Source organism: Melospiza georgiana, chromosome 7 (genome assembly GCF_028018845.1).
Source record: "Melospiza georgiana isolate bMelGeo1 chromosome 7, bMelGeo1.pri, whole genome shotgun sequence".
Taxonomy (NCBI): Eukaryota; Metazoa; Chordata; class Aves; order Passeriformes; family Passerellidae; genus Melospiza; species Melospiza georgiana.
The window spans coordinates 34170532-34195813 of NC_080436.1; the positions used below are offsets into that span (position 1 = coordinate 34170532).

At 37.9% G+C, this 25282-nt stretch overlaps 1 protein-coding gene across 8 annotated transcripts in view; it reads left to right on the top strand.

The window, feature by feature from the left end:
• MGAT5 (alpha-1,6-mannosylglycoprotein 6-beta-N-acetylglucosaminyltransferase) overlaps positions 1–25282 on the top strand; it is a 118374-nt gene that overhangs the window by 55185 nt on the left and 37907 nt on the right. For all 8 annotated transcript variants that reach the window (XM_058028534.1, XM_058028535.1, XM_058028540.1 and 5 more), the window contains 6 exons: positions 8124–8200; positions 9488–9577; positions 17450–17521; positions 18607–18768; positions 19635–19804; positions 20682–20816. In XM_058028534.1, the coding sequence (XP_057884517.1) occupies positions 8124–8200; positions 9488–9577; positions 17450–17521; positions 18607–18768; positions 19635–19804; positions 20682–20816 (706 nt within the window). The remainder of the gene's footprint in view (positions 1–8123; positions 8201–9487; positions 9578–17449; positions 17522–18606; positions 18769–19634; positions 19805–20681; positions 20817–25282) is intronic.

Sequence of the window (25282 nt, forward strand, 5' to 3'; positions counted from 1 at the left end):
TTTACTGGAGTTGAAAGAGGTATGTGTACAAATACAGATGATAGTTTTCTTTATAACATTCAGCTGTTACTCTATGCAGTGATCACAACGACCGTGTTAGGATTACCCTTCCTCTCTTTACCAGTTGTAATATTTTAATGCTGACTTTAGACAAATTCATGTTAGTGATTGTTAATAATTTTGGTCTTTGTGTGTGGACAACCATAGTGTTTGTGAAGCATCTGATTAACATAATGTTTAATAATTTTGATAATCTTTTTTAAAGGCTTCTTGAGTTGCTGCTTAAAACTCTGCAGTAAATTGTGTTTTATAGCTTTATTTGTCAGTGAAACAGTGCAATGCCATTAGCAGACTTTTCTACAAGAGTCCTGCTTCCAGTGGAGCTACATCATGCAGTAATATAAAGATGCTTATAAAGCTTTGGCTGATTGGTTTCAAAAGCAATAAAGCTGTCTTTCCTTCTCTCTCTTTTTTCTATTTATCTAAGTAGTATCTGAAAAGCCTCTGAGATATTTGATAGCCATCCTTTTTGCATCTGTGGGAAGTAATATATTCCCATATACACAGGAAAGTATTAATCTAAACTTTGGGTCTAGGAGATAAGAGTTCTCATCAGCCTTTAGAACAGGAAGCTTTGGGCCACTGCCACAAATGATACCCTAAGTAGATTTAAAGTTGCTGTTGTAGAGATGATTAAACAGAAAGGGGGAAATACAAAACCATGGCACTTTAAAGCAGAGCTTGTCTACAGGGCTGCTACTGTTGGAGCTGCATCTTTGGTTCCATGTGACAGGCACAAGATCAGTTTGGTTTAGGCAATATAGGTTTTACTATATTTACAATACAGTTGTGCTTTTCTAAGATAATGATAAAGAAATCCTTGATTTTTGTGGGACAGAATTGCACTATCATGGTTCATCAGATAGGGAGATCTGCACAAACATGATCAGAGAATCAGTCCTCTGTTTTCTTCATGTGATATTTTTGGTAAGCAATGGAAGTGGGATTAGTGTTGTGTTGTGGGATGGGTTTCTTTAAAGGTGGTCATTGCTCTTTCTGTGCTTGTTCAGTGACAAGCTAAATTTTTTATAATCTTGACCATCTAACACCCCAGATATAATAATTGTACTGAAAACTCTGCCAGATTGGTTGTTTACAAAACGTTCTTTTGCCTTGAAAAATGCTGCTTTGAATGATTTTAATTGTGCATATTTGATCCCACAAAAATGAACGAGTGAAGGTTTGTGTTAAATCCTCCTCAGCCTTTTCCTTGGACACAACTGGTGCTGGGGGGACCCTTGCAGACCCCAGGCTCAGGCTGCTGCATGGAACACTGCACAGTGAGGGAGGACATTGCTGTTCAAAGCTTCCATAGCTTTGCTGCCTTGTGCATGGACTCGTTCTGCTGTGTTGGCTGTTCAGTTCCCTTCTAACAACTTCACTTATAACATCTTTCAAGTCACTCATTAAGATGCAGACTTCAGTGTATACTTGTCATTTAAGACATGATGGCTTGGATGCCTGTCAGATATCTGGCATCCTTCGTGAATATGTAGCAAGGCAGGCTGACAAGTCAGCTTTGGCAATGCTACAAGGCTTTTTTTTGTAATGTTACTATGGTGAGAAGGACCTTTGTCGTGGTATTTCCATGCCCTTATTCCTGAAGCCTTGGGGCTGCCACACTGAAGCCTTTTAGGTCAGGAGGGAAGGACTCAGGTAACCTCAGCATCAGTGGATTCGTTTCCATGGCTTTCTTGATTAATTTTGTTACACAGCCTCATTGGGTTTAGCAGTCTGCAGCCACAGTTCCACCATAGTCCTGTACTTACAGAGATTAAAAAAGCTAAGATACTGCATGTTGGTTTGAATTCCAAAGCTGCCCTCCTGCCTGGAGAGGACTAGAGTAGCTTTTCTTCAGTCAGCACAGTGTGTCAGAGCACAAAGTGACTGTCCCCACAGGGCACCAGTGTGTACCAGTGTGTAGCAGGGTGTGGGACTGCCTTGGTTCTGATAGTCAAGATAGCAGCTTCCTGGAGGTGATGTTTTGTTTGACCCGTGTTTACTGTGCCTAATTCATGGTGTTCTTTTTCCACACTGTACCTGTGTATTTATTAAGATTTTCCCCCCCTCCCACAAAGGCAGTTGTGTGGAGCTGGGGAGTTTTGTGTGCCCTCAGACCTGGCTGTCGCAGCACAGTGTGGTGTGTGCAGAGGACCACTGGTGAATATTTTCCACTGCAGTGCAAAGCTGTGTTAATAATGCTGAAGGGGGCTCTTAGTGGTCCCCTGGGCTGCATTTTGATTAACCACTTGACTACTACTTGAATTCTCCTAACACTGCATTGATTTCAGTAGTGCTAATGGAACACAGCAGCACAGCTTGTGTGAGGATGGACTAGAGGTAGAAAAGTTAATTTTCTTTAAATCATACCAATACTTTGCTACACAAGTCTCTAAAATGTTGGTAGAAAGCATTTTGTGCTCTGCATTTAAAATCTTGAAACCTTTAGCTCATTTGGTTGAATATGTTGTTAGTGCTTTCAGCTCACACTGCAAATTCTCTCTTTAAAGAAATCTTACCAGCTGGAGATGAAAAATGTGAATTGAATTGGGAATGTGTTAATTAGTTGGAGAAGGGAAAGAAGACCTTACACAAACTAAACCAGCCTTAACTACAGACTGTGTCTAACCACAGATACCAGATTTCAGGACTGAAATAAAAACAAGAGAACAGTTTCAGGAATTAAAGTAAGAATAGTACTTATATTTAATGATCAAAACCAGAAGGAGAACAGAGATAAAACTGGTGAATAGATTTGATCGGATGTGATTACTCTGACCTTATAATACTAGAGAGGTTCTGAATTTTATGAAATCTGCTGATGGGAACACTTTTGACTTGAGCTATTATCTGTGCTGTATATCATCAAAAAATACTTTAATATGCACTAGTCTAAAAACCAGAGTTTAAGCCTCAAGGTTCCAAAGTACATCATTTTTAGTGTCGTGTTAAATTCTTAATACATTTCTATTCTCAGAAGAACACCAAGCTGGTCCTTAGCAGAGTAGATAGGCTGCTGGTGTCAGCTTGCATTTTCAGCTGTATTGCAGCCTTTCCATTTGCTTTAACCAATATTGCTATTTTAAAACTCTTATGACAAACACAGCACCTATCAAACAGCACTCACTGCTGAGTGACTAATTATAACTCTTATTCAGAGTACTGTCTTAGTGGAATATTTCTAGACTTCCTAACTGTCTGATGGAGGAAAATTGAAGCAGAATTTTTTTAGCCTATTACAAAGCACATTATTTGAAGAATGTGCAACACAGAAAAGGGAGGAAATATGCATGTAGCGCTTACTATTGCTCATTTTTACTGTTTTATTAAAGAGCAACTTGAAAGCAAACAAAAATCAATTCCCTACCACAGGCTGTGCTTTCAGCCACATCATTCTCAACGTGGGTGTTGTAAACCTTCACTATTACAAATAAAACATGTGAAGTTGAAATGCAGGAGGCAGTGAAGAGCTGCATCTGTGAGCTGGTATTTAGCAGGTGCAGTGCTCACAGCAAGCAACAGGAGAGCAGCTTCTTTTCCAGGGCAGGGTTGGTGATTTAGCTCAGATGTGCCACGTGGTGCATGCTGACGTGCCAGACTTTGCACTGAAACAACTGAGGATTGTTCACAAGTTCAGGTTCACCTGCTGTGCTCCAGCGACGTCTGGTGCAAAGCTGTAGATCATTTGTAAAGGGAACATATGGTTCCTTTCTAAACATGAGGATGGAGTTTGGTAGTTATATTTTAAATATCCCAGGACCTCACAAAGTGTATTTAAAGAGGTTTTTTAAAGTCTGCAGTTGGTGGGTGTTTTATCAATATTTTTCTTTTTTTTTTTTTCCAGGATGACCTGTACCAACTGCATGCTTTTTGTTTTATAATGTGCTGTGTTCATGTTTTTAGTGTGTTAACACATTGACTTTTAATGTAACATCATATGAGATAAATGTTTAATAATTATGTATTTTCATAACAGCAGTCAAGAGGAGATAAGCTATGCATGAATTCAAAAACACTTAGGTGTGTGCAGAACATAAATTAATATAATGGCTCACACAAAGTTTAGGAGAAAAAAGTGTGTTTATTAACTGCTGTTGTTTTGTGCTAACTTGACAGCTGTATTTCTAACTTTTTCTGGCTGTAAGTTCTAAGTTTTGGCTGGGAAAAGAGATTTCAGAGCTTGCATTTTAAATTACATAAATCCTAATTAAGGGTAAAAATTCTTGTGGTTTCTCAAATACTATTTTTCAAAAAAAGTAACTTTAATGTCTGGCTTGGTTTTCCCCTTCAGGAAAGAACTATCCAACATGAATTTGCTAACAGCATAATACATCTATCCAGACTTTTTAACAAGAATCCTCATGAGATATTAGGGTTTGGGGTTGATGAAAACCTCATAAGTCTTGACTTGTATGTTAATGCTTTGGAAGATCCTGATGTGTAGATGTGGCATCCCCAAGGTTCCACTTCTTCATCTCCCTTGTCTTTATGATCACACTCAGCAGTGTGAATTGCTGGTGTCTGGTTGAGCTTGGTCTCAGCTGCTCGTGGGAAACACAAGATTTGTTCACCTCTGGATTCCTGTGTAAGGAGAGCCAGCTATGAGGTGCTACCAGCAAGCTCAAGCACACCTCCATGCTGAGTTCAAATGAGCAGCAGGAGGAGCAGAAATCAGAACCTTCATACAGGGTCTGAGCATTAAGGAAAAAATTGGGAAGCATGATTCTCAACCTAGAACTCCCACTGCCAGTGGCCAAGACAAAAGGGTACAACCAGAGCAAGAACTGCCAGGATTATTCACTGGGGAATTCAGAGCTCTGCACTGAATTCTCAGGCTTGTGTGTGGAAACCAGCAGTGACTTGCCCATTTCTGCAGGCAGTTGTTGCTTTGGACAGCAGTCCTTGATGTAGATGTGTTTCCAGTCTGACTGCATCAGCTGGCTTCCTGTTCATGGGCACTGAGGAAAGACTGCTTCTCCAGGGAATACTCAGATGGAACACAATTACATTTCTCTGTTCCTTCTCCTGTTCTTTCACATTCATTTCCTCTTGTATGCACATATTGCTACATTTTTTCCTGCTCTGGATAGCAGTTTTATGGAAATTGTTTCATGGGACTATTTAAGTTTTATAGAATTGCCTTCACTGTGGTATTACCTGATCAATAGCTGAGAATGAAGCTAGTGAAAGCTGATGGAGGTGTTTGGGATATAGATCCATGGTAAGGCTGAATGGGAAGCTGGTGATTATGTGAAGCATCTCCTCTGTCTGTGGACTATGGTGGAGAAAAAACATGAATATCTTTGAGGAAGGTGAATCCTAAAAATGTTTACTGTTGCTGGCAAGAAGGAGGAAAGATGTCAGACACTCTTGTGTCCCAGACACATTAATATTTCAACATAGTTGGAGGTGATAAAGGTGGGCATTAGTGTTCCATGTTCCCTGTACAGACAGATTAGCCTGGAGAGATCCCTGCTCTGTTTGTGTGTAACCCATCCCTGTGGAAGAGCAATAGTGGGACTGCTCTGAAAAAGCCTTAGTGCAGGAGGCCACAGGGCAGACCAGAAGGCTGAGAAAATCTGCATCTTGTGCTGAGAAAAATGTCTGTCTCTTCCTTTTTGCTTCTTGGGATGGGCAGGAGCAGGGAGGGCTGGCAGGGTCTGTGCTTGGGAAGTTTCTGTGTGCTTCTGCCACGGCTGATGGGAGCGGTGGAAGTGCGAGGCTGGGCAGGGTGTGAATGTTGGAAGAGGGGATTTATCCTTGCAGGTAAAACCTTGTGAGTAATGAACAGCAGCAAAGATCTTTGACTCTCAACAAAAACACACTGGGATGCAGAAAATGTGTTCGCACATGACAGAAGCAAAAATGTAAAGTGCAATTGTGTATTTACCAAAAATCAGGCTGTTGTCTGGATTCTGGGCGTTTTTCCTCCATCTTTTCTTTCTTTAACAAGCCATGAAATCCCCATTAAAATGAAATATGGTTTAAGTGATGGACTTGGCACTGTGTGCTGTAAAATAAGGAATTATAGCTTATGCTTATGTATTACCCTGTACTTAATAGGACTTAAGTAGAAGAGAGGATTTGCTTGACTAACCTTCTGAAGGGAAAAGACATCATATGATAGCATAATTAACTTGAGATAGAAGACATTTTTTTATTTTAAATGACAAAATTCATGGCTCATTCTTGTTGGCAAGCTATACCCAGGCGTTCAGCATTTTCCATCCTAAATTTAGTATGGTGCTGGAAGTTAAACTTTTTCTAGGGTTATGCTGCAGCTATGATGTACCAGATATTTCAGAGGTCTTTTTTTCTTTTAGGAAGATCTTGAAATTGACATGCCTTATGTAAAAATGATATTTTGCATTCAGACTTATGAGTTAGGAGCAGAGGAAAAAAAAAAAATGTCCATAAACCCTTTTAGACCATAAAGGTCTTCTAATGGAAATTTACTGATTTTTGAAAATTTCCATATAGTAACCATGCCTCTTTATTACTGTTAGATCTCAGGTACTGATTCTGGTGTGATGCAAGTGGAAGGTCTGATTCCTGAACTGCCGTGAAGCAAATAGTCCTATTATTATGTAGCTCTACTGCCTGAATTGAGAATTTACTTCAAATTGCTGCTATCTGTGTGCATGCTCTGTATGTTCTTATTCAGAGCAGAAATCAGAGCCTTAGATGTCAGTGGTCTGGTCTGCAAGAGCCCCACAAGGATGAGAAGATAGGCAGAATATTTTGAAAGTGCTTATTGATTTGAAATTACAGAGTCATTGTACAAACCACTTTGCTTCAGTGCTATTGTTACTGGCAATACAGCTCAGTTTGTCAAATCTCTCCTGCTGCACAGGCTGACAAAGGCGTGGGGACTTCCTGCCATGACTCTTCTTTCCCCCATCAAGTTCATTTTGCAATGCTTGGCTCACATTTCAAGTTTTATCTTTAAAAGAAGCTATTTGCAAAAAAATGGAGAATAGATAGATCAGGTCGTGGGTTTTGCATATAATAATATAATGCGACATTTTAACTTTTACCCACAGATTTTTGTTGCTATTCTATTCTAATACTGCAACTTTTTTTGTATTTTCTTCTGGGCTCTCTAATTAGCATATTCTGGACGAAATTGTGCACAGTTACTGCCACACTATAAAGCGTTCCCAGGTTGATGGCTGGCTGACTTTAATGATCTTGATTCTTGCCTGTAGAAAAAGCCAGAAATGATGCAGGTATAATTTAGATAGCTGTGGGATGAACTACCTAAATTGAAAACCTCCTCCACTGCCTTTGGCAAGAATCTCTCCACCATGGTAATAATTTTTCTTGCCTTAAAGGCCTGCATTAGAGGGTTCTTCTAAGAAAGTCCCTTGGAGCTGAAGGAGTAATGTCCTTTAAAACTACTGCTTTTTCTTTGGCTCATGGGCTAGAAATCCTGCTCTTTATTACAGTCTTTAATGCTTTGCAATAATCTAGAATGAAAAAAATATTAAAATGGGCAAAAAAGAAGAAAAAAATACCTTGGGAGACCATAGGAAATATTTCTTGTGAGATGTGATGAAGTGCTACTCAGTTGTTAAATTAGATCATATTGCAACATTTATTAATTGGGTCATATGTCTGGTGCCAAGTTTCGGATGGTGAGTATTTGATAAAGTGATAGCAGAGCTTGAAAAACTAGTTTTGTGTTTAAGAGCTATATATATCCTATAAATGTTTGACAAACAAAAACAAATTGTTGCAATTTAGTAGTTTCCAGCACACTTTGATTAGGAAATTATTTTCTTCTTGTTATTTTCAGTATGGATTACTTAATTTTTGAGTCTTTATACATCAATTTTTGTAATTCAGCACTTTCACTTCAAGTCAGAGTTGAAATCTGTGCAACCATTTTCTCATGTGGTCAAAAAGGAGCACACTGAGTTTTAATGTTGTAACAAATATTACCCAGTAGGACCCTTCAGTCAGTCTGGGCTGTGGATTCATGAAAATAAAAGGCAGGATTCATCAGGCTATTTGTCCTAACTGTGAAATAAAGCTCAGTTATGGTCTGTGTTTCTTTTTAGATCTCATAAATGGAGCCCAGGAACAGTGTGAATTGCCTCCTATGGATGGTTTTCCTCACTGTGAAGGGAAAATAAAGGTAAGTGAACTGGTTTTAATCTTATGTGCATTCCATTAAAAATGGAACATATGTTGCAAGAGGTCTCTACTCAGAGGTGTTAAACAAGAACAACTGAGTCAAAAAATAGGATATTTAGGACTGTGTGTCACTGCAGCATTGCTCACCTCAAGCCTTTAATAGTACTGCTGCAGAGAAATAAAGTGGCATCCTCTTAAGTCAGGAAAAAAAAGTCATATTAAAATGCTATATTATTTACTGAAAAGCCTTATTGTTTGAATGCTACCTTGTTATTCAGAAATTTCTCCTTTTGAAAAAGCCCTGTTTTCTTCCCCATAATGAGTAATTTGCTTAAGATTAGGCAGTGCCTAAGTGTACAACCAGAATTCTGGGATTCACAGTGCATTCTACATAAGTCCTGTATTTTACTAATAATGCACTTGGAAAGGCTAAATATTACAACCCATCGGACTTAAGCTGGAAAGAAAAGAAGAAAAAGGCAACAAAAATAAAGAAACAAACTCCAACAAACTTCCAGAGATTGAGGTTTTTAAGGGATTTTTTTCCCCAAGATATGTTTCAAATGTAGGGAATACTGATTTATTACTGTGAATGCCCCATCCCTAAAAGTTCAAGGCCAGGTTGGAAGGGGCTCAGAGCCACTTGGTCTAATGGAAGCTGCCCCTGCCCATGGCAGGTTTATTGGAATGAGATGATCTTTAAGCTCTCTTCCCACCTGTGATTCTATGATTAGTGTGGACAGTAGTAAAATGTCTGCTTGCTTAAATACCCAAGTTTTTGTAAAATTAAAACTCTCTACATTTTGAATCTCTGTGTTTTGATCTCTTTTGGCAAACAGGCTGCATAGTAACTATGTAATAAATTATTTGAATATTGAAATATGAACTGAAGTCAATTATTTGCTTCTGCAGAAATGGCAGATTTCAGTTTTGGTAACTGAAATGTTATGTGAAATTCTAGCGGGAGCATATCGTGGTGGGGAACACACAATGCATTCAACTCCAACCAGAACCAAATGTCTGGATCCCAGTTTTATTCTCCTGATATTTGTCTCTGCTTGCCTGGCTGCCAGTTTGTATGAGCTGTGCTCACATCGGCTGTGCTGTTGCTTCCCCAGTATTTCTGAATGCAGGCATACAGTGCTGCTAATCATTAATAAAATTCCTGATTTGTTACTTGTGATATCTATAGCCACTTTGTCACTTCCTCCATTACTCCTGGGTGTAAAACAGAGCTGTTTTGTTGTACTTTACCCTAATGAACTTTTGTGTCTTTTGTTCTTTGCAGTGGATGAAAGATATGTGGCGGTCGGATCCCTGTTATGCGAGCTATGGTGTAGATGGGTCCACGTGCTCCTTTTTTATTTACCTCAGTGAGGTCAGTAATCTTCTCATCTGCAGAATTGGAACATCATATTGCCTTCATAGCTTTGGTAGCTGTGCTTTTCTCAAAAAAATCATTTTGTTCAGAATAATTGGGGGAAGAGGAAAAAGTTATTAAAACTGAATTATTAAGTGTGTTGCCATTATTCATGAACTCTGCAGGGGTTTCTAGCCTGAAGAATTCTAATGTTTGTAACTGCAGTGATGTGAGTAGCAGCTCTCCAGGGAGGCCATGTTGGGTATCCTGTTAAACCTGCATGTGAAGCTCAGCCAGAGATCTTTGCCTTTAAACACTTTTTCTGTTGCTTTTAAGGCAGCTGCTGACGTACTAATAGAGAGCATTTGGAATGGAAAATTTAGAAAATGGTGCTTGATGGGCCATTGTCCTGAGCAGCATGGCCACTTCCTGCTCAGAGACTGCTTGTGAATTGTGGAATCACAACAAAAGAACCTGAATCACAAAAAAAGAACCTGAATGTCACGTTTTTGAGGGAAGTTGCAGCTATATTGGCTAAAACCTTTGGTAGCTGTCACAGCCTAAGCTGTTTTGTACACAGCTGAGTAAGGTGCTTGTCCTGGTGAGGTTTTATTTCTATTTCCTGGGTAACACTTCTTTCCCAAGAATGAATTTTGTCAGTTAATTATCATGAGTTCTATTACTGGCTTGGAGTGTGCATGCACCAGAAATAGTCAGGTGTATTTGATCACTCAGCCTCTTATAAGTAAAATTTTGATAACTTATGGCAACTAGAACTCTTTAGAAGGAGTATTGATATCCAGTGGCTCCCTGCTTGCAAAGAACTGAAAGAGCCAATGTGGCTGCAGGATTGCAACCAATAATAATTTTGTAGCTTCTGTAGGATTGGTAAGATTGGGCTGGGATCTTAAATTATATATCTGAGATTAAAACAGTAAGTCTGTTATAATGAATGACTCAGTTGTAATCAAAGCAGTTTCTATTGATTTACTCAGTTGACTGTCACTGAACTTCTGGGGGTGTTGCTTGAAGCAGCAATAGTTAAATGCATATCCAAAACATTTATCTGAAGGCATAACAAAGGCTGGGTTGAATCACAGTTTTGACTCATTCCATTTCTAGCACCAAGTGTTGATTTATTTATGGGCTGTGAAGCTGTAGAAGGAAAAGATAAAGTACAACTATATTATTTATTTTGTTATTTATCATAGAGGCTAGAGATATGGTTCCATAATCATCTGAATTTGATCTAAGGTTTCTACTAGAAGGTTTTATTTTAGCATCAGAAGAGCTATGTTTAGTCATTAGTATTCTGTCAACCAGCAGGTGCTTCATGGTTTTAATGCAGATATATCTTTAAAATGATGATGTATCTCAGCTGAAGCCAAGACTCCAATATTATTCAATGACATTTACTATTTTGCATTTCTGTTAAATCCCAATTTTTTACATTGCAATCATCAGTCTTGAAAAGTCAGTTGATGGCATTAGCTCTTTCATAATTGATCTTTCATGGCCAAATGTGAGCAGACTTTCAGAGGCCAAATGGTTTTTTTTCAAGGGTCTTGGGATTTGAATTTTTTATTTAAGCAGCAATATTTAATTTGTTCAACTTTTCATTTCATGAAGGAATAAAAGTGCAATTAGCCCATGTGCATATTTGTTAACTTCAGAAAGAGGTATTGTCCTTTTCTTTTCTTTTAGAGTGTTTTCTTATGACAGAATGTAAAACTAATATTGGGTGAGTGTGTTATTAACCTTGAGTTTAAATTTGGCATTCTTAATCCTATGATTAATTTCATGATTAATGTCCAGCAGCAGAGGTTGAAAGCTTAAATGTTTGCGAATGCAAGCATGAAATGAAATTCTAATAACACTACAATGATGTGGATTTATGGGGTGTGTTGGCTGCTAGGGATAACTTGGAAATGCTGTTGCAAGAGTAATTTGTCAATGTGGACAGTGATGAAGAGTTGACAGTTTATAGCACGGTTGCACAGCTGAATGATAAATGTGCCTACAGAGCTCTCAAGTCAGAACTGCTGATTTAAAATATTAAAATGCATTAGGGTAATGGAAAGGATATTACTGTTAAGATTTTTCTTTTTTACTTCAAGGTTAGACTGTTGGAGTGAGATGGTTGTGTATGTGCATGTTTCAAAAGGCAATATATGCATCACATTATGTACAACCTCAGTTTGGAAAAACAATGTGCATGAAATCATGCATATATCTACTTCTACTCTTCAAATCACCTCTACAATCTAGTGTGACAAGTGTCTTTCATACTCCTATGTGGTTTACTTTTTTTATTCTGAAGCAGTTCAGTTAGGGTGTTACATTATGCTCATCCAGTACTCTTTGTTATGTGATTTTAAAGTTGTAAACAAAGGAGCCCATAATGTTTCATTTTGGTGTGCAATATGGATCAGAACCACAGAGACCCAAAGTAATTTGTCCACAGTTTATGTAAAGGTTTAGAAACAAAAGTCATTAACCCCAGCCTTTGGGTATCAGCCATGTGCTCTGTTATGTTTTCCTCCTGTGTCTGCAAAACAGAAACAATGCTGACAAAATCCAGGCTGCCCCAGGTGTCCCCTCCTGAAGAACCTGCTCAAGGGCAGGTACCAGCAGTTCTGCCTTGCTTTGGGTGGCAAAAACCCCTGCAGGAGCTCAGGAACAGCTCTTCTGCACTGCTCTGTGTCTTGGCTGCTTGAGAACGGGAGGCAAGCATGGCAGCCCAAGGAAAGCAAGAACCAACCCAGCATGTCCAGGCTTCTGCCTTTTATTTAAAGCTGTCCCCTGTGCAAATTTGCAGTTGAAACTGAGGGAATTTTTGCATATCTTTCTCACTGTTTTGCTTCAGGCACTGGATCTTCCCTGGAGTGTGACATGCAGCTGTGTGGTCACAGACCCATGGAATGGCTTGGGGTGGAAGGGGCTTTAAAGCTCATCTTGTTCACATCCCTGCCATGGGCAGGGACACCTTCCACTGTCCCAGGTTGCTCCAAGCCCCATCCAACCTGGCCTTGGACACTTCCAGGGATGGGGCAGCCACAGCTTCTCTGGGTGACCTATGCCTCCCCACCCTCTGGTCCTCAGAACACAAATTGTGCTGGAGTCTTTGATGAGTGGATGAAATACAAATGGCCTGAATAGCAAAACCAGGCTTACATCCTCTTGAATACAGAGCCAGACAGGGATTAGAAATAGCCAACATTAAACAGCAAGTTAAACTTGCTTCCTTTTAACTGTGATGCCCATTGAGAAGAGTTACTTACTTTTAAACTTAGCTCTTAGTTATGAAGAAGGCAGTTGTTTAACACTGTAATGGCATTGGCACAGTTATCATTTTCAGAGATGGCATTGCCTCTGGGCAGAAATGTGAAAAAATTAATTTCTAGGCAGCACAAAAATATATTTCACTGCAAAATGTCAGTTTGCAGCTGAAGAATGAAGCTTTTAAAAATATCTTCTAGAAAATGAGTTTTTCACACTATTTCCAAGCTTTTAAAAAGTGGAAAAAGTGGAAGGGACTTATAGATCTTTTTTTTTTTTTTTCTTTATCTACATCCATGTTTCTCTGAGAGGACTGCTTTCCACACAGGAGTGGGACTGGTGGTCAGCTGATAGCTGTGGTGCAAGTTGCCCTCTGCCATTACACTGGTGCTTACTGCTGGAGCTGGGCAGGTCTCTCTAGAATCCCAGGCTTTGGATCTCCAGCCCATCTTTCAGGTTCATGTGTAATTTTTGTTATCCATCTTGGATTCCAGCACTTCAAAGACTTAAAACTGGTTTGAATTCCAGTCTATGAGACTCCTGTAGCTTTTGCATGTGTGCTAATACACTGCTGGAGTGAATTTTTGTTTTCAGTCCTTCAGACTTGATGGAAACACAAGGCACAGTTTGGTAGTCAGGGTGTTTTTCTTCATACTCTTACTTCTACTTTCAGGTCTAAAACGTAAGCCAACGGTGATTTTGAACATGGTTTTGTTTCCAGGGTGCAAGCTGTAGTCTGAGGCACAATTTAGTGAAAATTCCTGGGTATCACAATTATAGAGATTCCTTTAATCCTTGTGGTTTTTCTACTTTACTGCAATTTGCTCACGTCCATGGGGAAATCCCCTTTCCACCATTTGTGCTGCTAATCCTGGACATTGAGCCAATGATTTCCATTTCTTCAGTGTAATGTAACATCAAACCAGCTTCTTTCAACTCTATGCAAATACTCAGAAATTTCACAAAACCAGTGTTGTTGTCTGAAATGTAAATCACCAGAAGTTCAGAGTTATTTAGATATCTTACATCTGTACCTCAGAAACTGAAATGCTAATGATGGTCAGCACTTTGTCCCTGAATTTGTTGGTGGATTGCCCTGATTTGGGGTGATTTGGGCTGTTATTTTTTTCTTCTTCTGTCACCTTAAACTGGGATTAGTCTTTCAGCGACTTGTTGGAAAAGACATAAATGCCAGTGTATGAGAGGAGTCAAATACAGTGCCCGTTGCTGAAGGCAGACAAGAGGCTGTTTGCTGATTGATGTGTGAAATGTTGTGTTGCCTTGTCACCAGGGCTGGGGTACCTAACACCCAGCATTTGAGACTGCTTTTGGAAACAGCCACATCCAAAGGTGCCTGTATCCTGCTTTATTTCATTAACCAGACAGGCACTCACCTTGCACATCACAGATTCTGCAACCCCTTCCAAGGGATTCTGTCACTGAGGAAATGCTGAACAAAAAATAGTCCAACAAGTCACCTTCCCAACTGGAGCAGTGCTTTCACATCAAATTCTCAATGGGATTTGTGGCATTACAAGTTCATTACCTGTCTTCATACTGAATGATAAATTTAAAGATGCGCTATCTTTCACCACATATTGCCATGAATTATTTTGTTTGTGTATTCTTCTCTCCTGGACTCACTTAAGAGCAGCTCTGTACCATGGATAGAAGTACACTGAGCAGTGTGTTCACCTGGTGGGTAAAGAAAGTTGTTTTAGCTTCCCTGTGGATGGGCTGCACCTGCCCTTTGGCAGAATCCAAAATGAAGATTATCCCAAGGGCTCAGAGCGTGCCCTTCAGCTCCAGCTTTATTCAGCTCCCACTGTGGCTCTTTGAAAGCATAAAGGTCTTGCTGAAATTTTGAATGTGGAGAGCTGCTGGCAGAGTATACTTTGATTCAATTTGGAAGATGCTCATACTACTCCAGTGCTGCAGATGTTTGTCAGGTTCTTAAAACCTTGCTTGAAGTACTTGCTCTGTAATACAGTCGAGTGCTGCGATCTTGCCTTGCATTCAGTTTCAGTGTCTGAGGAAGAGTCACTGGAACAGACACCTGCAAAGCTTCTGTAAAGCAAGTACTCTTCAAATTTATTAGGTTTGCTTGGGTTTTTTTTCATCCTAAACCTAGCCATTTACACCCCAGAGCAGTTCAGAACAGCAGCTTTTCTCTAGCATCTGGAATCATGTAGCACTTAAATTTTGAACTTTTAAACTGCTTTGCAACTTCACCTTAAGGAGTTGGCTACTTACACTCCAGGCAGTGCTGTGACTAATGTGATTCCAAACCAAGCAGGGAACACTTGGCTTCTCAGGTAGACACAGCTTCCTGAGCAAGATCAAAGACTATCTAATGCCCTTGATTTGCATTGAATTCAGTACCAGGAACAGGAGGCACTGCTGGTCTTATTCAAAAATATGACAGTACAAAGATAAATATAGTGTGTTCTGAATAATAGCTTAGCATTTATATCACTCATCCAAAAAATGGTCTGTCTTCAGATCTGCAGTTGCTGCTTCCCAACAGTCATCTTTAACTGCTAATCTGTCTGGTATCACATCCTTCCTATTAAATCATCTCCATGGCAGTACAACAGGAGGTTGCTGTGGAGAGAATCAGCTGGAGAAAGAGCTGATGGTGACCCAAGGAGAGGAAGGCAGTGCTGGAAATGGGCAGGAGGAGCCCTGATTCCTTTAGTGTTTGGTCTTAAATGATCAAATGAACAAGTTAAAGAGCAGGATCCAAATGAGCATCACTGCCTCCCTTCACCTTGCTCAAAATTAGGGCTTGTTGTATGTGGATCTTCTATACCTGAACAGCTGCAAAGCTGAATTAATTTCTGATGGAGTTTTTATCTAGACCCACTTTAGTGATATCACAATCCTTTCTGCCATCATTGCTAAAGATCAATAAGGAAAAATGAGAGTCAGACCAACTGCAGACACTGATATTACTTTGAATCTATTCCTTAAGTGTTTATTTGTGATGAGAATTATTATAATTTATTTTCAGACTAGAGGGAATATTTCTGCAAGCACAAAAGAACTGTATTTGTTTTTCAGTCAGTGAGGCATGCAGTGAACTGTCCTTGGCAGCCCTGAAAAATCTGCAATTCCTTTAGGATGCCTTGTGGTGCAATGTGAAATACATAGAGTCAGAAAAGGGACACGTACAGTAGTCCTTGAAATGTCATATCTTAATTTAGATCAGTTCTAATGCTAGAAATAATGCAAAATTTATACTATTAAAACAAAGGGAAGAGAAACCAGAGTTTGTGACTCTGCATGATTTAAAATGTGGAGCTTGCAACTCTTTCCTGCCACAACTTTATAGTTGCAAAAGTTAGGATTGATAATTGCCACAATTTCTGATGTGGTTCCACAGCTGAAGACCGCTGAAGAATCAGATGTTTTCAAAGGAGGTTGATAAGTCACTGCTTTCAAATGAAACACATTGAGTAGGTTAAGTCACAGCATTCAAAATGCTTTTCTATAATTTGTCTGAGGAGCCCAAGGTTGATACATTTCTTCCCTTTAATGAGGTTAGGATGGCTGTTCATTTATTTTCATGTGATTGGCCCTCTAGGCAATCATATGGTGTGATCTTAAGCCTTTAATCTGTAATGCTCCAGGCTTCTGCAGCATGATTAAGCTAAAATTGTGTTTTGACAGGTCTGTGATTGGAGGAACCATAAAAGCAACTCTGACTTTCAATTCTCTGAGAGTTGTGAACTTAATCAGTAGTGATGGGGTGTCTTAGCCAGCTGATAAATTTTTGCATTTCCCCCTTTTCACAGTGCAGTCATGTTTCAGTTTTCATGGGTTTGCCTCCAACACTGAGATTCCTCCTTCCCCAGAGCAAGTGGTCTAATTTCTTAAGGTACATAAATAATATGGATTCTACACAACAGGCAGGATCCCTGGGGCAGCTCAGGAGCTCTCAGTGACTTGCATCCATTTGCTATTTCTTCACTATTTCCTGTTGTACTTTTTTATTTCTAGTGGACAATAGTAGGAGTATTGCATTTGCATTGATCCTGTTTCTCATTGATCCTTGTGAATATTGTTCCTTATGTTATAATTACCTTATTTACAGCCTTCAAACATTGTGGCTTTGATTCTTAATGATTCTTACTTTTTTGGTCTGCATTGCTACAAGGTAGAACTTTGATCCTTTGATTTAGCTGGCTTTGTCTTTTTATAAAGGTATTCTAGGGAGGTGGAAATGTTCCAAAATACATATTTTTGTAAGGTGTAGAAGCATAAAAACCTTATTGAAAACATTTTAGAACTGCTCAGAAATTGTATTTTGAACATTTAAGAGCTGACCTCTGCCTTGATCTTGTGTTTTCATTATCTTCAATGAATATCTAAATGTGACTTCTGGTGGCAAATTTGCTGGGTTAAAAGAGCATTGAATTGCAAAAAGCAGGCTTAAACTTTTTCTGCAAAAAAAGCAATTTTATCTTGAAATTATCACCTTATTATCAGCTGATTACTTATTTAAGCCATCAGGTTAACATAAAGGTGTAATATGAAGGCAACGAGTGGAGGCTTTGGTCAAGCTAAAAATAAAGTAACATAATTTATTTTGATGTGATTATTTTATAGGTTGAAAATTGGTGTCCTCGTTTACCTTGGAGAGCAAAAAATCCTAATGAAGAAACTGATCAAAAAACAGTGGTAAGAACAACCATGTCCTTAATAAGGACAAACAGGACAAATAATTCAGTAATTGTGATTCATGCAAAATATCCTGGAATCCTGTGCCACATAAATGCTAAAAAGATTAGAATTTACAATTTTTACTCCTCCATTCTTCCAAGCTGAAAAGAATCCTCCTTGACATGTGTAGCTCACCTATTCAGTCATTGCATTGTGCTCTTGGTGGTAGATTTTCATTAAAAACATTTTTGAGTTTAAATTTATGAAATGCTCTACGCAGATACTGAGAAAAAATACAAATCCACAAACTGCTCACTAGTGTTAAGTATATGTGAAAATGTCCATTTTTATTGTCCCAGAAATATGGGCCTTTTTACAAAGCTGCATTTATGGAAAAGGCTTATATCCATTTCAGGTTTGTAGTAACATTTTGATTACTCCCAATTTTTTCCCATTAAATACTGTAAGCATACAGAGTTGTTTCTAAATTGTTGCAGCCTAATTATGTAGCAATTAGGTATTTTAAGATAATTTAAGATAATTGCTGGGCTGCATATGAACATTTCTTACATTATATAGATATAGGCTGCCTCTTTTTTTAAAACCAATTTATTTTAGAACAGTCTAGCTTTAAAACAAGTGTTTCCTTTAAAATTTAGACCCTAGTAATGTTTCTTCCTTTCTGGTATAATTGGAAGACTTCCTTGTGTTTGGATGATTCATGAGACACCTAAATCTTGAGCCTACTGTTCTGTATTGTAATTTAGACATACCTATGCCTCATTTTGAAGCACATGAACAATACCAGACCTTATATTGCAGAAATAAATGCATTGTGAAACATTGCAAATGTATTCTGGGCTACCAAGTACTACTAATAAAAATAACAGTAATTTATGTAGCTTAGAAGTTTCTGTTTAAGTATATCTTTAATATTTGAACTAAAATCTTAACGTGCTAGGAGTGTATCTTTTTTCCTATTTCTATTTCTTCTTTTTCAAAGAGGAATATAAACAGCTCACATTTGAGCAGTTTTTTAACTTCTGGAAAGTGTGTTGAAGAATAACTAATGTTTGGGATGTTTCTTAATGCTTTGCTTGAAGGCTGAAATTCGTATCAACTTTGATAATCTCTACAAAATGATGTCAAGGCATGAGGAATTCAGGTGGATGATGTTGCGCATCAGACGAATGGCTGATACCTGGATTGAGGCCATTAAATCACTGGCAGAAAAACAAAATTTGGAGAAAAGGAAACGAAAAAAGGTAAATGAGAGCACTTTATTCATGTCACTTTCTGTTATATAGGCTCTTTCAACCTTCTTGTTCCAGGTGTAGCTTCAGAATGGAAATAGAAAATATAAAAGGCTCATGTTTATACTCTTTTCAAGAAGTATTTTCCTGTTTGAAATTCTGTTGCAATGGGTATTTGCTTTACAGATAGTTTTACGTGTTTTGCATGAGTCAATCTTGGACTAAGTTTTCTGATCTCTATAGAGTTTTGGATAAAATAGAGACAATGTAGACTAAATACAGACTATGTTCTAAAGGGAGAAATTGTGAATTTACTGCAAGCTGATGACACTGGAGTGTTTTATGTAGTCATGGAAACAACATCTATACATCTTTGTTGTCCAAAACTGAGACTAAATGGTGTATCTTGGGTTTGGATTTGAGTAGACTTAAAGTTGAGCAAAACTTTGGATTGGATCAGTTTAGACTTCTTGTAATGAGTTCAGTTTTAAAGCCATGAGATACTTGAAGTGAAAAGGTGTAGTTCATTTGATTTAATTTTTTTTAATTACCTTAACTAGTTAAGCTAAAGGTTACAAACACAGCAAGAGGTTTGCTTTCTTGCCTTGTTTTTCCTGAAGCCAGTCCTGAGTGGCAGCAGCCCCATGTATGTTCATATTTCTACCCTGCCTTAAGCCTGCCTGGCTCAGCTCCTTGCTGGAGATTCTCAGTCCTTGCATTCATTACAAAATTAAATTATTCAGGTGGCAGTATTGGCTTGTTTCCTTTGATTTCTTTTTCTGCCCATAGTAGGAATTTAATAGAAAGAAAAGCTGCTGTAATGTATAACAGTTGCATGTTCCATGTCGATAACTCAAACATATGACTTTCCTTTCCAGATCCTTGTTCATCTGGGGCTTTTGACAAAAGAATCTGGATTCAAGATTGCAGAAAATGCATTTAGCGGTGGCCCACTTGGTGAATTAGTCCAGTGGAGTGATTTAATTACATCTCTCTACTTACTGGGCCATGACATCAGGATTTCAGCTTCACTGGCAGAGCTCAAGGAGTAAGGAGATTACTTTCGCTTTTGAAACCAGAATTAGAAGAAAAGAATTGTAAACTCTTAAAGCTTCTATTAACAGTATATAATTTCTTGAAGCATAAAATGAAAGTGAAAATTCACTAAACAGACGATAAGATTATTTTCATGAGCTAAGTATATGTGCCATGGAAAGGATAATGTGTTTTCATTGTAGCTTCAGGCTCCTGGGACTTCATAAATGAATGTTGTAAAATTCCAACTAAGCAGCTTAGTCTTTAACATTCCAGGTGCTTTAACCAGCTGCAATGGGAAATGCTACAGACTAGCTTAATTCTGTGTCCTCTGCTTCAGTTTCTGCTGTTCTTCACTCAGTATCTCTTTTTAAGATAAAGGTTTAAGTTCTTTAAACATGTTACTTTTGATGTAGTTAATTGCTTGTGTTAGGTCAAGTTGCTCCTTACTCTTCCTTGTCCTGCTTTGCCAACTATTTCAGCACCAGACATAAAACATCTGTTTGAAGCTTGAGCACACGTGCTTTTTCTGCAGCTTTCTTTTTTAAATTACATGACAGCATTGTTTTATAGAGAGCTTGTACTATAAAGCTGTCAATAGAAGGCAGAAATTATTTTGAATGATTTCAAAGCATACCATTTTTAAGCATTTCAAAGATATCATTCTTTTGCTTAAACTAGATGAAATTTTTAGTGAAAATTAGTTCTTTACATTTAATAAATGTTGAGCAGCTCTAGCATTTCAGTGTTCTTACATGGATCATGATTTCAAAATCATAAAAATGTCAAACTTTTTTGGAAACTGGAAATATTGGAATAAATAGTATTACAGCATCAATTCAAGGTATTTGGAAAGTAATGCTTTTTCATGTTGCTTTTTCTTTGTTTAGGATTATGAAGAAGGTTGTAGGTAACAGATCTGGCTGCCCAACCCAGGGGGATAAAATTGTGGAACTCATTTACATTGATATTGTGGGACTGACTCAGTTCAAGAAAACCCTTGGTCCATCATGGGTTCATTACCAGTAAGTATAACACTCACTTGCCCTCTAATCTGCTTTGTTAAGGAGCTTTTGTTGAATAGCACATGTTAAAATACTGAAATAAGTCCATTCACATGAATTTGTTTAAAAGTGAAATGCTCTTTTCTGTTGTCTTTAGCTTTTAGGATTAAAGGTGCTAATACTTGTTCTTTGCATGCCATCATTATCCCCCCCAGCAAGCCTGAGATTCTTGGATTCAAGAATTTTTAATCTTAAAAATCTTAATTATCCTTTTGATAAATCATCATCTCTGCCCTTCTTTCCCTCCTTTCTTTACCTGCACTTCCCCCTCCCCATTTTTTCTGTAAATTAGTAGGTGAGCTGAGAGATTACTGCATTTTGTTGTTTAGTTGGAATACTAGAGGGATGTTTTGCTATTTGGTGTTTGTAACCACACTGGATCAATGATTGTGGAGATTTATCTGTTCTAATTGTATTGCCCAACAACTGCAGTGCAATTTTCTGTTCCATTCCTTAAGATGCTGGGCAGAGAGTTCAGGGCCAGGTCTGAAGAATAAACTGCAGTTACTGTTGCTTTTGTGGTCTGTAAGCATCTTTCCATTTGCAATGGAAGATGAGGATCACAAGAAATGACTTTGTGCACCTTTTTTCACATCTGCAGTTTTAGAACCTCTTTTCTTTTTGTCAGTGGCTTTAAGTCCTTAAGGCTCCCATGCATTGTGCAAATACACATCAGCATGAAAGAAACCCAAACCTCAATTAATGATGTTGAATTTTCTGTACCTACTAGAATTAGCTGTCTTTTTTGATCCTCAAAGTCCAGTATATCCTACTTGGAGGAAGGTGTTCATGGCAGAGAAATTGTTTTCTTTCAGCCTCAGGATTTTCTGGAGCATTGGATCTTTCCAGTGTAATTATAAATGAGAGTACTGTGATCAACATTGCAGATTAGATTACTCTTAATCTCTTTTTTGAAGCAGGGGAGTAAATGGATATTCTGGTTTTTAGGAGCCTGCTAATAAAGATAATCCCATTTTCCACCCAGCAACAGTTTCTTGTCTGTCTGCCAGATGTAATTGTCACTAGGAGATCACATGCAGCGCTGTGGTCAGGATATGAAACCCTTCCTATAAATTTTAAATGTTTCTTCCTGTCTGCCTGCAATTACCTGTCTGGTATATCCTGTAACAAAGCTATGGTAATACATGTTGAGATTATAGATTAGCTATTCAATTTTTCTTTCCTCATAGAATAATTGCATCTTGAATTATCAATCTGTTTTATACTGATTATTATTTTGTGGTAATGGCTGGTGTTTTCTTGTTTAGGAGAGCAGAATTACACTCAACTCCTTATGTATTGTAGAATTTTTTGAGGCTTTGGGGGGAGAAAAATATATCTTAATGTCTTCTACAGCACTGCCTTTCATGGACTCGAAGGGAGTCTCATCTAGTCCATAGTCTGATTGAAAAATAGATAAGGATGCATTTGTCTTTGATGAGAGATTTTTGCCTCATCTTTTACTGAAGACTGAACAAGATGCCCCAACATCTTGCTTTATATAGTTAAGCTTTTCTTTAATGTGTTTTTCTTGGCCTGGTGTTTTGCTAACTGCCCATTACTGCTTATTCTAATAGGGTTCTGGAGAATAAATTACTTCTTTCTCTTCTCTGCCAGCCCCTAGGATGTCTTCTTTACTGCTTTTCCTTCAATTTGCTTTTTTAAAGTACATAGATTTAGGGGTTTGTGTCATTGCATAGAATTCATCTTTTGTATACCTTTCTTGAAACTTGTTACATTTATTGTGAATCTCTCTAATTATGTGAGATTCATAGTTCAGTGTACCAAAGAGGATCCAGAGTCTAGCAGAGACTACAGAATTGATTAAAGCAGAGGAATTAATTTGTAGCTGCATGCATGCTGTCTCCTATTTTAGGATCCTCTTCCAGTCATTGTTTTTTCTCCCAGTATCATGAGTTATCTTACAAATTTTGTCCCTAAAATGTTTTGAGGTTAAAACCTCAAAGTGCTTTATAACAGCATAGGCATCCATTTCTATTTCATTCCAATAAAATAAACATTATCACAAATAAAGCTGATTTTTAGCCCTTGCTCTTTACAAACTCTGCTTTTTTTTTCTCAGTTGTATTTATGTCAGTAGGAATAATTGTTTGTCTCAAAAGAAAGTGTTTTTCAGTGGATGTGTGCAGGTCAGCTCAGTGTGGTTTATACAGACCAGACTCAGATAAAAATGAATTAAAATGTTTTTATTCACTTCTGATGAGAATAGAGTGGCAGAATAAGCCTCTGCCTTCAGAACAGTTGCTTGGTAAGAGTGCTTTATGTAATCTTTCTGGGTGAACTTGAGCCCTGAGGAAATTTTTGGTAGTTGCAAATCAGGTTTCTGGAACTGCAAGCTCGAGAGAATGACCCTGCTGCTTTGGGAGTGAGTATTTCTGAAAGACTCTTCTGCACAGCTGAGAGCACCGGTGACTCTTGGTGGTGTGTGCTTTATCTGTGGGATAATTGGTGCTGCAAATAGCAGGAACACAGCAGAACACATCTCATTTTAGAGTGCACCTTATTTCCAAGCAGAGCAATGCCTGCTGGATTTTTCAGTTCTGAGGTGTGGATGTTTGAATGCAGTTTGTGTGCAGTGAATCAACACTCAAATAATTAGTTTAATATAGTTTGAGAAGTGCAGTCTTTCTTAACACCCTCATCCTCCATGCAGCACATAAAAATCTGCTATTTTTTCATTTTTCCACAGTCTCTCTAGCAATGACTCATTCCCATATGCCAACAATCCAGCTGGCTTTTTTTTTTTCTTGAAATAAATTAACGTGACAGCTATCCTGAGAAATGAGCAACATTCCTGCTTTCTGCGTGTTCTCTAGAACACATCTTTTTTAGGAGGGTTATTTTCTCTCCTAAGATTTTAAATGCAAATACTGAGTGGCCTGATGAAGTAGGAGAAGGATACCAAAAAACTGTGTATAAATATGTCCACTAGGTCAGCTCTGTTAAGATTGTGCTTCTGCCCAATACTCGAGGGGAAAGAAAAGCTCCCTTTAAATAATCCTGGGTTACTTTTGTCTGATTTTTTTTTTAAAGCCCTAAAATTGTCACTTCTAATGTGCTAGACAGAAAAGACTAATATGGATGTTTCTAAAGCAATTTACTACCTACCAGTCCTCTTTTTAATTAGGCAGAGAATAGAGTTATTCTGACACCAATTTCAGGGCACACTGCAATTCTCTGCAGTTTTATTGCTAAAGCTAGGTGACATTTTAGGAAGGAAGAGTGGCAAAACTGAAATTAAAGGTATACCAAATTAGCATTTTAATTTAAAATATATCCCTGAGTTATAAAAAAAATACTGTTTTGTCATTTTTAAAACTAATTATTTCACTTTAGAAATGCTAATGCATTGTAAGCAAAAATAATAAAAAAATGAAAGGCATCTAAATTATTAGGTGAAACAAATGGAGAATATGGTAGTAGGGCAGACAATCAAGGCATTCCTGCATATATTAAAATATCAGTTCAGCATAACTGCTATTAATTACATTCATTTCTAAATTTTAAATGTTTACCAGCTCTTTTCTGCTGCATTTCAAGGATTAGTTTCACCACTTGAAGCTTTGATCTCTCATACCATTCCTGCACAGACTTGCACTTTTTCCTATCATCTTTTTTTCTGACTTAGTTTATACCAAATCATAGAAATTTTTTTGTTGTTGTTGGTTTTTTTTGTTTTGTTTTGTTTTGTTTTCCTGCTTTCTGGTTTGGATTTCTGTTGCTTCACATTGCCTGTCCTGATTCAGAAACCTGCATGTACTGGACATGGTTCCTCATATCCCTGTGAGCCATTAGTGCCTCTTATCTTACATCTGAGTTCAGGAAAAAGAGAACCAGCAAAGCAGAGTAATGCTCCTTACATATATCTCTTGACAACCTCCAGTAATGTTGCAGTTTTTCTGTATTTTTCTCCTATTTTTCATTCTCCTGTACTCAAGTACCTGGCCAAAAGCTGTATGTTTGAAAGGAATTTTGTTTAAAGACCTGCCAAGAAATGAGAGGGCTTTTATTACTGAATGATTCATCAGTGCAGAACTTGTTTTGGTCCTGCTGGAGTATTTTGTGTGATGCAGAGATAATTGCCACTGTTGTAAAATATTTTCATTGAGAACAGTTGACAGAAAACACTGCACAGAAACTGATCTGTCAGCTTTGTTGTTTGGTGAATCATAATATGTTGTATATTTTGACTTTCTTTTTGTTTGAAATATCTCTGTGAAGGTTAAAAAAAACACATCATTTTTCTCAATTTGTATTTTGAAACACACAGGTAGCATTTCATAGAAGAGTTTAAAAATTGCTGGTTTTTTTTTTACTTCCCACATTATTGAATACTTTTAGAGAAAGGAGCAACATATAAGTAATATGTAAATTTATTTTGGAGACTAAAATATTTTGGTTTACAG